Source organism: Diadema setosum, chromosome 2, assembly GCF_964275005.1.
Source record: "Diadema setosum chromosome 2, eeDiaSeto1, whole genome shotgun sequence".
NCBI classification, from domain to species: domain Eukaryota; kingdom Metazoa; phylum Echinodermata; class Echinoidea; order Diadematoida; family Diadematidae; genus Diadema; species Diadema setosum.
In genome coordinates, this window is record NC_092686.1 from 17971207 (window position 1) to 17984677 (window position 13471).

Below are 13471 nucleotides of genomic sequence, written 5' to 3' on the forward strand. Positions count from 1 at the left end.
CGATGGAAGAATGCACTTGGAATATTGGTATACATTGTAAAACATGCGATGTTTTCTGCTGTCATGCAAATAGCCCCTATCACTTGATAAAGAGTTCCATCTCTCGCTGTCTTTACATTATTGCAAGGTTAATATATAGTCTGGACACTTTACATGAGGATTGAAAAGACCACTTCCCGTTTGTTTTATTGTTTTAATGGTTAGTCCGTTTTGAGTGAAATAATAAAACATTGATGCTTAAACTTTTAAAGCTTTAACCAAAAAAACAAATCGAAATCGGGAATTTTTCACATCTTAAACTAATTATAAATATTTGGTTGTCTCGACGTTTCTGCTTCTATCATCGTGTAGGAGGTGCGAAAAAAAAATGGTCTCTCCCGTCCCAATACTTAACTTCATCTCTTCCCATAATGTCGCCCAAAAGGGCATACCACACAATAGGCCACAACATTTTTTTTTTTTTTTTTTTTAGAAATGTTCGTTAAACCGAAAATTCTGTATCCGAAAGTGGAAAAGGGTTATTGTTCTGAAGGTTTTGAAATACAAAAATTCCGTATATAGGGGGCGCTGTGGCATAGACTCCCGCTAGTCGCTACCACTCCTGCAACCCAATCACGCTAAAATTAATCGGAGGACCCGAGTTCGATTCCCGCCCAGTGCTTAAATCCACGTCCTTGGACAAGATGTTTTTACTCACCATGTCCCTCTCGACCCAGGTGTATAAAATGAAAGATATGGGTAGTGGCAATGCTGGGGTAATAATATTAATGGCAGGGCCCTCTGGTAGAGCTGCAGCAGTGGCAACACTGAAGAGGCTACCCTGAATAAAAAAGACCTTATCATTATAATAATAGTAATAACAATAATAATAATGATAATGATAATGATGATAATAATAATGATAATGATAATAATAATAACTTTTATTATTATTATTATTATTGTTATTATTATTATTATTATTATTATTATTATTATTATTATTATTATTATTATTTGTTCAGTTGTTTGTCAATCCGACAATAAAATATTATAGGGTGCGTTAATCCGAATAACGAATCCGAAGGTTCGTTATTCCGCAGGTTCGTTAATTCAAAAACTAAATAACGTTAGTTGATCCGAAGATGAAGACGAAAAAGAAGAAGGTGCATGTAAACCTTCGGAATTACGACACTTACTTTCGTTTTCGGATTAACGAACCTACGACATAATGAACCTTTTTCTTTTCTTTTCTTTTCTTTTTTCTTCTTATTCTTTCTTTTCATTTTCGGCCTTCATACATAAACATTTTTTCTTAATTTTTCAAATCAAAAGCCTTCGGAATAACGTATAAATACCTTCTACGTGTCTTTCCGAATTACAAACCTTTGGAGTAACACTAAGAAAGAAATCATTTGTATACCATAATTGGAAATGATTTATGTTTGTATGCCAATAGTTGAAATCAATAAAACATATAAAGAAAAAAAAAGAAATAAAAAAAAAATGTAAACGGATGTGAATGAGACCGAATTATTGAACCATACAAGGATAAAGAGGAAAATAGGCCCTTTTACAACCTCAGGGAATGTATAGAATGAGCAGAATTGGAATGTACTATAATTCATACAAATGCAGATACAGTAATAAACGCAAACAGAAGATCCCGTCTTATAAAGACTTCAAATCAATCACAAGTCCCCAAATCAATCGCTTTCAAGAGATTTGTGTGTGATTGATTTCTATCACAGGTTTTTATAAGACAGGGCATGAAAGCTAGGAAACAATTTATTAGTAGCAAAATTAGCATGCAAAGAAAATGGGATCAAATCTAATTTCTTTGCTCATTTTCCACTAAATACTGCGATACGTAACAAAATCACAAAAACCAACGATAACGCTCAGTTATTTGTGAATCCATTTGTCTGATTTGACGAAACCATCACACCAAGGTGGGTGGACTCATCGAATACGGTACAACTTGTTCTACAGTACGTGCACATTGCGGCCGTTGTTGCAAGTCGTCAATCGTCTTCGAGCTTCGAGTGTACTGTGCATGCGGAGCGTATCGGCACGCGCGTACGCTTGTACGTACGCCTGCTCGCGCGGACGCCCGATTCTGAGATGCGACGTGTTTGTTTACTTGTGGACATTTAAATCACCTGATGGTTAACCGTCTGCTACCACGTTTTGCTGGGTTGCACTTATGTCCAGTTGGGGATAGAACTCTACTGTACTGGTCGAGCAGTTCCACGTTACATCCAGCATTAGATATATATATTAGTTTTTTGCGGATCTCACGAACGAAGGGGTAAACACCTACAAATGTATAAAAAACGTCACATATTCGTCGAGTAACTGGTGATGGTGCGTGTTGCAAGTTGCGCTGCTTCCCATGCTTTTCACCACAGCAACATAGGAAGGCGAAAGGGGACGACTAGCTCTACTACTTGATCAGCAAGCGTTCGCGTTCGGTGTAACATGTTACGTGTGTAGCTCCATTCATTACTAGAGTCTACAGTTCAACGTCTCACAAGTAAAACCCACGGATTTACGGATACAACGACACGAACAAGGCTACAACTCACAAGCTAACTTTTGACTAGTGGTGCTGAGAGGTTTCCCATCTTTTTGAGTGTCTATCATGCATTCAAGCTTCAAGAAAAAACCAGTCGTTTATCTCTTCTGTCGATACTGCAACTCGTGCATCTGCAAACGTGGAATGAAGGCGGTCTTGTTAGCCGACACAAACGTTGAGCTTTATTCAACAGATGCACCATGTTCAGGGTGAGTAGAGTGCAGTGGTTGCACGACTTGCAAGTTACATTTTCTAGGTTTTGTAGCAGGCCTATGTAGAAGAACCCTTTTAATCTGACGACGACTTTTGCCTCCCCTGTGCCAGTACAAGCATGGCCCATGTAACGTTAGAACTATGATTGCCAAGTGTAAACCTAAATATCATGAATATGCTCCATACACGTAAATTAACATTAAAAAATCGTGACTTCGTCATGACAACATAAATTTACAATATTACAACCGTGACAATTGTTTAATAAAGATAGAACTTTGGATATCTTAGTCATTTCAAAGCAGATTTTTATCAAATAAACTTTCAATTCCTCTTAGAATTGTATGTTCTTGAATATTTCATAACATTTGTTGTCTAATTATCTCTCAAAAACTTAAAATCTGACTCGCCATCTCAACAAAAACTAGAGCAATCTCTAATGCACAATAATGTGGACATGCATACATTCATACTAACTACATTATACACGCAGACAGAGGCTGCACCTCAATTCCTTCGCAGACGTTGTCATTTTTCGGTGTGGTTGTGCGACTCCTTCATGAATATCTTTATTAATCGTGGAAAACTAAAATACAAGGAATTATCGTAATCAATGATAATCATTCAATAATCGGTGTGCGATTTTTTATTTAATTACGTCAAAAACTCACCAAAATCTGTGGCTGAAATCAAGTCTGTAAACGTCCTTATTGCTTCACTCCTCATCTGCGTGTTATTTGAATGGCACAACGTAGGTAATCGGAGAGCTAGAGGGTGCCTCTCCGACTACCTACGTTGTACGTTGTAGTGAATGCCATTCAAATAACATGTAAAATAAGTCTGTAAACGTCCTTATTGCTTCACTCCTCATCTGCGTGTTATTTGAATGGCACAACGTAGGTAGTCGGAGAGCTAGAGGGTGCCTCTCCGACTACCTACGTTGTACGTTGTAGTGAATGCCATTCAAATAACACGCAGATGAGGAGTGAAGCAATAAGGACGTTTACAGACCTGATTTCAGCCACAGATTTCGGTGAGTTTTTGACGTAATTAAACAAAAAAATCGCATACCGATTATTGAATGATTATCATAGATTACGATAATTCCTTGTATTTTAGTTTTCCACGATTAATAAAGATATTCATGAAGGAGTCGCACAACCACACTGAAAAATGACAACGTCTGCGAGGGAATAGAGGTGCAGCCGCTGTCGCTTCGCGTGTAGCTAACATTCATACATTCTTCGTCTTCATGTTGAGCTTGCCTCCTTCTAGACAGAAAAATCCCTCTGTCCGCAGGAGTTTTTTTATGCCTCCGCCAACGAAGTGGCCGGAGGCATTATGTTTTCGGGTCGTCCGTCCGTCCGTCCGTACGTACGTACGTGTCCGTACGTACGTCCGTCCCGTTTTGTTTTTGTTGATATCTCAAGAACCGTGTGGTGGTTTTGCATCAAACTTGGTATGAGGGTATATCCTGGGGGGATGATACTTTGTTTGGATTTTAGGGTCACGGGGTCAAAGGTGAAAGGTCACAGGTTATTTTGTGAAAAAAAGGTTGAAATTTCATGTTTTTCTCCATATCTCGCAAATGGTTCAAGGTATCTTCATGGAACTTAGTATATATACAAGGAGGTAGCGTACTAGGCTCGCCTAGTACCTCCTTGGTATATATGCATGTACCGATGGGCAGTGATTATCTAGGGAAGTTGGGAGTCATGGGTCAAAGGTCAGGGGGTCAAAGGTCAAGGTCAACTCCTCAAAATATCACTACTTTCCTTATATTTATGCAATGCCTGAAGGATTTTTTTTAAAACTTGATATATGCATGTATAACCCAATATATATTCTGTGGGAAGTTTCTTGCCAAAAGGTCAAAGGTCAAAAGGTCAAAGGTCAAGTGAAAGTGCTAAATTGCACTTCTTCCTCCATATCTCAAAAGTAACTCAAGGTATTATCATGAAACTTACATATTTATGCATGTTCTACCTAACAGTGATTCTCTTTGGAACTGTGAGGTCAAAGGTCAAAGGCCAGGTTTAGATAATACTATTTTACCATTTGATACTGAAATTATACTTTTTCTCAATACCTTGAAAATTACTCAATGCATAAACTTATAAAAGGGTCAAAAGTCAAGTAAAAATCATCAGTTCCCCCAAATACCTGCACTCTGACGTTTTAATCATTTGTCCAATTGAACCTACTTCTACGAAAGTGAACATTCAGCACATTTGTGGCAAACCTGTCATTTTAATATTTTGCCAATTGTGTGAAACTGTCATCACACATTGTCAAGACATTGTGCTATAGACCTATTAGGAGAACCATGCATTATGGCGGAGGCATACACCAGTCGCCGTAGCGACATTTCTAGTTTAATCATTTTTTGACATTTACGGCTCTCCTTGAGAGAGCCGTAAACTATAAGGGGATACTGTGAAGCCAATAGCAGTCTCCGCAGAACATATCCCTGACAAGATACAGACCGATCTTTTGGTCAAGCCTCCATCAAACTTGACATGTCATGCAAATTTATCAACTGGTGTGTACAAGTAGTACTGTAGATAACCGCACCAGCGACCCCAACCCGTACCGAGTTACTGGTTACAACACCCCGCGCAGGGTTAGTGTGTAGACATTTACTGTGTATGTAACCACATAACCTGGGAGCAAAAGGGCATTGTATTTACATGGTGCAAGTACAAGTGTAAAAGCTGGCCTTGAGTTTCTGTGGCACAGAAGGCTTCCAGTGCTGGAGTGGTGACTGTGCTCTGCAGGAAGATAGGCTATGCTCTCGTAGTCCTGCAAATAATGACTGTCTGTGGTGTTCTGTCCTAGATCGATGAAGTGGGGTACACACATCAGTAGCCTTGATGTTCGAGAATGGATGGTTCTTGTGGACCCATCTGCTTCCTGGGATCCAACATAATGTTACTGTGTGTTTTGAAGTATATCCCAAGTTGTTTAGAATGCAATCTTCTTTGCATTATTGAAGGGTCGGGAGTTACTTTAAATGCCTTCATTCAAGGTATCAATACACTGTAGCCCCATAATTCCACTTATGGCTGGACTTGTGCTTTGTAGGCCATATCCTGTCTTATCAAATATCAGGTACTGTATTTGAAAATTATACATCTCCCTTGAGAGATACAGTGTACTATAATCAGGTCAGGGGAGTATGCACTTTAAAGATCTACCTTTGCCTTTGTGGGTCCCAAAGCAGTTCCTAGGAAAGGGAATAAAATGGTAGGCAGCAAAACTGAACAGAACTTTGTTTATCTTTCAATTAATTCACAGGACAATCAGCGCTACAGGGCAGCCTTATTCAACAGGGAAGTGTGATTGCAAGATATCAGATACTGTGTGCAATAAATGGTGAGTCAAGAAGAGTTTAATTTATCATACATTGTATCATGTCCATGGATGTAAAATTCACCCTGGCCTACTCCAGATGTACAGTGCTGGTACATGTACATCATCTAATGATGTGCATGAAGAAAATCAAAAGAAAGTGTAAGTCATTTGTAAAAGAGAGTATTTGATGTGATAGACCAACAAAGAAGGAACAGGTCTGTTTTGATTCCAAGGTCAAGAACAAACACAAACCATATTCAGCTTATATATCATGATTGTGAATTCGCTCATTAAATACATTGTTCTCTTTCTTAACTCGTAAGTCAGTTAGTGAAAAGAAGTCTTCAAAAAATAGATTTGCATTATTTCTGCACTGTAAGTGTAAGCAGGTCAGGATTTCTGTTGATCACAGGTCAATATTCTCTACCTATATTCATTGTAGTTGTAAGTCTGTTAGTGGAATGCACTTTCACATGTAGTGTAAAGAAAGTTCATCATGCATGATTCTATTTTGTATGGACACAAACATAATTTATAACAGTGAAATGCGATGTCACTTGTTTTCAAGTTGGCCAAATGATAAATGAAGTACAATCTACAACCAGAGTAGTAGGAGATCAACAAAAATCAGACATGAAATAATGTGTAAAGAGGTTTTGAAGATTAAAAATTTCACATGATTTCACTTCAAAAGTTGCAGCTGATATCATCATCTCACAAGTCTCCCATTGTCCAGTACACATACATTGTACCTCCTTTTTTGACATTATTTGAGAATCATGTAATACTCTTACCCCCTCCAAGAAAAATGTGATACTTTGTCTCTCTCATATCACATTACTGCGGGGTGAAATAGCCTTCAGACGTGGTGACCTTTATTTTACTTCCTGAATTATTGACCAAAAACATCACCTTTCTAATCTGCCAGTTACACAGACCAATTGAAGAGTTTTTAGGTGATATCATTACCTGATGTAATATGGAGGTTGTACATGTAACCAATATCAGCATTTTATGAAAACACATAAAACTCCCCGAATTTCAAAACTATCGTATTTTGCGTCCAGTCTTAAATTTGTACATTATATTTCTATGATTTCAATGACATAATATTTCAATTTTTAGAAGTGCCCAGACACACAATTGGAGGCCTCTGCAGTCTGCTTGCACACATTAGGGATGAGTTTAATAATTAGGGAGTTGAGGTTTGTGAATTGTGTATTTTGCATATACAATGGTTTTAAAAGTGACTGTGACCCCAGTGTGGAGCATGGCTCAACTTAGTGTCATTGACTGAATGGTAGAGCCAACAGGCTAAACAAAAAAAGTTCATCACATTTTCTTTTGAGACTGGAATTACATTTTTGAAATACTAAAAGAGGATAAAGCCTGTTCTGCAAAAAGGAAACAACAAAAACAAAACAATTACTTGTGACTTTATTTTTATGTATTATTTCTGTGTCTCTCTCCTTTTCTTCTTCTTTTTTTTTTTTGTATCACCACTGAAACTATTTTACAGTGGAAACAATGTAGGTTATTCCATCATGATTCCTTGTGTGCCATGCCTGCAATCTTGTAACAATGGACACTTATGGATCTTCAACAGTACTGCTGTGTGGGCAGAAGGCAAACTTGACAAAACAGGTAAAAACATCTATCCTGTACATGTAGGTGAATTCTCTCTGTAGTATGTCTTATGAAGTATTATTTTATTACTTCCGTATTCCCGTCAGTAATTAAGTAAGATATGTATATATATACACAGTCAAACCTGTCTATAGCGGTCACCAAAGGGAGATGAAAAAAGTGGCCGTTATAGACAAGTGGCCGCTATAGACAGGTTATCCAACTTTGTGTGCATAGCCTACATGTACATGTATATTGCACATATGTATGTGTGTAGGCCTACGTACATGTATGCACACGTGTGTTTCATGCATTGAACAATGCCGGTGATTATGAAATTGTTGCACAGTAGCATGTGTACAATTCTGAAGAAAGCTTAACACTAGTGCATTGATATGACTCAATGAGTGATAACTGAAGCGGTGGCAATCACTGAACGTTGCCCAGGAATAATTGGCACAGTTACAAAGCAGCAAAACACGCTGAATTATCTGCTCGGCTACGGCTTCATCGGGTCTTTGACCGCTATAGACAAATTAAAATCTAGCACAGGAAACAAAATTTGTACCTGCTATACACAGGTTCTTTAACAGGGCTTTTCTCTCGGGGGGGGGGGGGGGGGATTTTTTTAGTGGCCGCTATAGACAGGTGGCCGCTAAGACAAGTTTGACTGTATATATATAATAGAGAGAGAGATATGTAAACTTTCATTGTGCTTGCATCATGGAAGAACTTAAATCACTATAACGGCTGGAAAATGCAGGCTATGGCTGTCATGTTAAGCATTGCTTCAAGAAATACTTGTAGTTGGCTCTATTTAATAGTGACATACAAAAATGCTGTGTAATCAGAAATGATGCTCCAGCTTGGAAAGTGTACATGTACATAGTTGAATTTGGTATGTATAAATGAGTTTATTAGTAGTGAGTAATTAGGGGAGTAAATCATGAAAATATTAACATATATAGCTGTTTGGTAGTGGTACAAAGGAATGCCATGATTCTTAAGAGTTTTGAATAGATAGAGCAAAAGATCAGTGTGACAAAAAAGGGAGATGGACTTGTCTTTTTTTTTTGTGCTTGTCTGTTGAATCTCAGTCTCTCCATAATATCATTTTCCTTCACTGCAGGTTGTGATGTTCTAAGATGGGACAGCTTACCCGAGTGTCCAGAAGACAACAGCCAAGATTCAATTTATGCAGAGCTTGATGAAATTGAATGTGTGCGATGACTCTCTTGGCAGTTATCTGATGGTAACTCCTCAGATACATACAATGTGTCTTATTCAGAACATTCCATGTCAAGCACTGCTGCTGTGACTTTACAACATGTAGATAAGATAAAAAATGTGAGCCTTGTGCCAGTGCAAGAAAGGCATGTTACACTTCTGTGGGACACCTTCAGTGTAATCTACCTTGCATGCTGGATATACCATTTTGTCCATCAGTTGTACCTGTGGCCTAACTCGTGTTATGCATTACAGTGAAACCCCGTTATAACGAGGTCCGTGGGACCGGCGATATTACCTCGTTATAACCGTATGCATCAAAAACAAAGAAAAACATAAGCACGACGTCATATACCATCAATCAAACTTAAGAACACCCTTTGCGTTGCTATTACACAATTATGGATCATTATTATTGAGAGAATAAAGGGAAATTATTTGTGAATTGATAAAAAAAAGACGAGAACAAAGTAAGGGTTGAAAGACGTTAATTCTTTATTTTTCTTCCAAAAATCTCTTCACATAGTAGTTGCACATGATGTTCTTGACAAGTAGGCCTGTACATTTTATTATATTCGTGGTTCTTTCTACATCTATCTCTTCCTCTTGTATTGAACCATTCTGAAGGAATGATATTTTTCGTTTGTGAAATACAGTGTAAAATGACAATGAACAAAATCAGATTGTATAAAATGCCTTGAAGTTTTTCTAAACACCAGCGCAAATAGAGTAACAAACATACATTGTTTAATGTAACTTTTGAGGTATTTTACGCTGTTCGTGCCCAGCGGGAATGCGATGATTTCATGAATAATTTCGGCTGTAATCTTATACAATGTATGATCGTTGCCCCCTAATGGATTAAAAATGCGTTCTTTATTTCTCTTCCAAAAATCTCTTTGCGTTTTGTACAAAAAATGGGCGCCAGGGAATTTGGAAGGTTGTGATCCTTTTTACGCAAATCTGTACCTCGTAGACCATTCTGAAAGAAAGAAAATTCTTCATTGTGAAATGCAGTGTTAAATGATAATGAACAAACCCAGTTCTATTCAAACTGTTTAATGCGTTTGTTTCTTTATCTGAACACCGACTCAAGTAGATTAACATGCGTTATTCAACTATTTTTACGCTACTGTCACCCGGCGGGATCGCGTTGATTTTAGCAATTACATTGGCTTTAATCATACACACTCATATTTACACTATCACTTGTTAAATGATAATGAACAAAACAAGATCTATTCAAACTGTTAAATGCGTTTGTTTCTTTTTCTAAATACCGACTTGATTAAGTAGTATAACATGCGTTATCTAACTATTTTTACGCTGCTGTCACTCGGCGGAATCGTGATGATTTCATTAATTATTTTCAGCTTTAATCATATACACTCATATTTACTAATCAGCAAAACAAGTGTAAGTCGGAACAAAAAATGGAAAGGATATAATGATGAGTTTCACTTGCATTCGCTAAATGAAAAGTTTTTGAATGCGCTATTTTTTTTTTCTCATTGCTGTGCGGTCTGACATTCTATCACGCATGCGTATCTCACGAAAAAGAAAATCGAATGATTATACAGTGAAACCCCGTTATAACGAGGTCCGTGGGACCGGCGATATTACCTCGTTATAACCGGTACCTCGTTATAACCGTACGCATCAAAAACAAAGAAAAACATAAGCACGACGTCATAATATACCCAACAATAAAAGTTAAGAACATCCTTTGCGTTGTTATTACACAATTATGGATCATTATTATCGAGAGAATAAAGGGAAATTATTTGTGAATTAGGCGAAAAAGTCGGGGTTGAAATAGGTTAATTCTTTATTTTTCTTCCGAAAATCTCTTCCCATAATAGTGCACGTTATGTTCTTGAGAAGTATAGGCCTATATTATATTAAAATCACATTGTATAAAAACGTTGTTTACCGTAACTTGCGGGGTATTTTTACGCTGTTGGTGTCCGAGCGGGAATGCGATAATTTCATGAATCATTTCGGCTGTATTCTTATACAATGTATGATCGTTGCGCCCGAAAGGATTAAAATGCGTTGTTTATTTTCTTCAGAAAATCTCTTCGCGTTTTGTACATCCGTTCTTGAAAAATAAGCGACAGGATTGAATTTAGAAGGTTGTGATCCTTTTTACGCAGATCTGTTCCTCATAGACCATTCTGAAAGAAAGAAAATCTTCATTGTGAAATGCGTTGTTAAAATTGTGATAATTAACAAACCCAGATCTATTCAAATTGTTAAATGCGTTTGTTTCTTTTTCTGAACACCGACTAAGTAGCTTAACATGCGTTATTCAACTATTTTTACGCTGCTGTCAACCGTCGAGATCGCGATGATTTCAGAGTAACATTCGTGCGTCGTGAAGCGTAACTTGCGGGTTCTTTTTACGCTGTTGGTGCCCAGCGGGAATACGATGATTTCATGAATCATTTCGGCTGTAATCTTATATAATGTATGTTCGTTGCAACCGAAGGGATTAAAGATGCGTTGTTCATTTTCTTCCGAAAATCTCTATACGTTTTGTACATCCGTGCATGAAAAATAAGCGACAGGATTGAATTTAGAAGGTTGTGATCCTTTTTACGCAAATCTGATACTCGTAGACCATTTTGAAAGAAAGAAAAATCTTCATTGTGAAATGCGTTGTTAAAATTGTGATAATGAACAAACCCAGATCTATTCAAATCGTTAAATACGTTTGTTTCTTCTGAACACCGATTAAGTATTTAAACATGCGTTATTCAACTATTTTTACGCTACTGTCATCCGGCGAGATCGCGATGATTTCAGAGTAACATTCGTGCGTCGTTTACCGTAACTTGCGAGGTTATTTTACGCTGTTGGTGCCCAGCGGGAATGCGATGATTTCATGAATCATTTCGGCTGTAATCTCATACAATGTATTATCGTTGCGCCCGAAAGGATTAAAGATGCGTTCTTTATCATCTGCCGAAAATCCCTTCGCATTGTATACATCCGTTCTTTAAAAAATTGCGACAGGATTGCGTTATTCAACTATTTTTACGCTACTGTCACCAGGCGAGATCGCGATTTCATTAATTATTTCGGCTATAATCATACATTCGTATTTGCTAATCAGCAAAACAACTGGAAGTCGGGACTACCAATGGAAAGGATATAATGTTGAGTTGCACACGCATTCCAATTTCCATATTTTCCACGAGTGTCGCTACATGAAAAGTTTTTGAGTGCGTTATATTTTTTCCCTTGTTGCGCTGTGGTCTGACCTATAACATTACGCACGCGTGTGATCTCGCGTAAAAGAAAATCGAGTGATTATGTTTGATAATTTAGTAGGAACATCGAATGGTATTAATGTGTGTGTGGTTTTTTTTTTTGGCGTGGTTTAAAAGAAAACATGGAAGGAACCGTTCTCTGCAAAACGGGAAAAAGGCATGAATAGCGTGAATTCGATTTTCAATGTTTCATTTGTCTCGTGTTTGAAAAGCGGCAAGTCAAGAAATGGTACCTCGTTATATCCGATCGAATTTCTTATGTTTTTCTTTATCATGATGCGCCGAAAATGTCCTCGTTATAACCGGAATCTCGTTATAACCGAACTCGTTATAACCGATTCGTTTTGCCATAGGTTTACACGCAAAGGAAAACGGGACCGACGCGATCACCTCGTTATAAGCGGTTCCTCGTTATAACCGTACTCGTTATAACGAGGTTTCACTGTATTCAATAACTTGGTAGGAACATCGGAAGGTATTCTTGTGTCTTATTGCGAGGGTTAGAAGAAAACATGGAAGGAACTGTAAACTCTGCAAAACGGGAAAGAGATGTGGATAGCGTAAATTCGGTTTTCAATGTTTGAAAGTGGCAAGTCAAGAAATGGAACCTCGTTATATCCGATCAAATTGCTTATGTTTTTCTTTATCATGATGCACCGAAATTGTCCTCGTTATAACCGGAATCTCGTTATAATCGAACTCGTTATAACCGGAATCTCGTTATAATCGAACTCGTTATAACCGGAATCTCGTTATAATCGAACTCGTTATAACCGATTCGTTCTGCCATAGGTTTACACGCAAAGGAAAACGGGACCGGACCTGATCACCTCCTTATCAAAGCGGTACCTCGTTATAACCGAACTCGTTGTAACGGGATTTCATTGTACATGGTGTGCATTGTGCAGTATTATTCTTGCAAAGATACCATGAATGTATGTCATAGTAAAATAACTGATACGATTTTCTTTTGGTGTTCTGTTGTTTGTTGACCATATCAGGTGTCACTTTGGCCCATATAAACAAGATGTAGATAACTTTATTATGCTCTTCAGTGTTGGATATATGTATGTATTTTATATTTATGCATTTTTTAACATTTACTTTGCTAGTTTAGTTTGGGTAATAGAAAAAGACATTTGTTTTCTATTTCAGATGTATTTGTCAATGCTTGTAACATGTCTCCCAGACATGCAATACTATGTCATGATCTTAAAGT

The 13471-nt window shown here is 37.6% G+C and overlaps 1 protein-coding gene across 1 annotated transcript; it reads left to right on the forward strand.

Annotated features, from left to right (window-relative positions):
* Positions 1–2515: 2515 nt before the first annotated feature.
* Positions 2516–9136, forward strand: LOC140240482 (protein FAM72A-like). Its single transcript, XM_072320259.1, has 4 exons — positions 2516–2766; positions 6068–6145; positions 7644–7768; positions 8880–9136. Exons 1-4 carry the CDS (start codon positions 2624–2626, stop codon positions 8978–8980), a joined length of 447 nt encoding a protein of 148 aa, XP_072176360.1. The 5' UTR covers positions 2516–2623; the 3' UTR covers positions 8981–9136.
* Positions 9137–13471: the final 4335 nt, after the last annotated feature.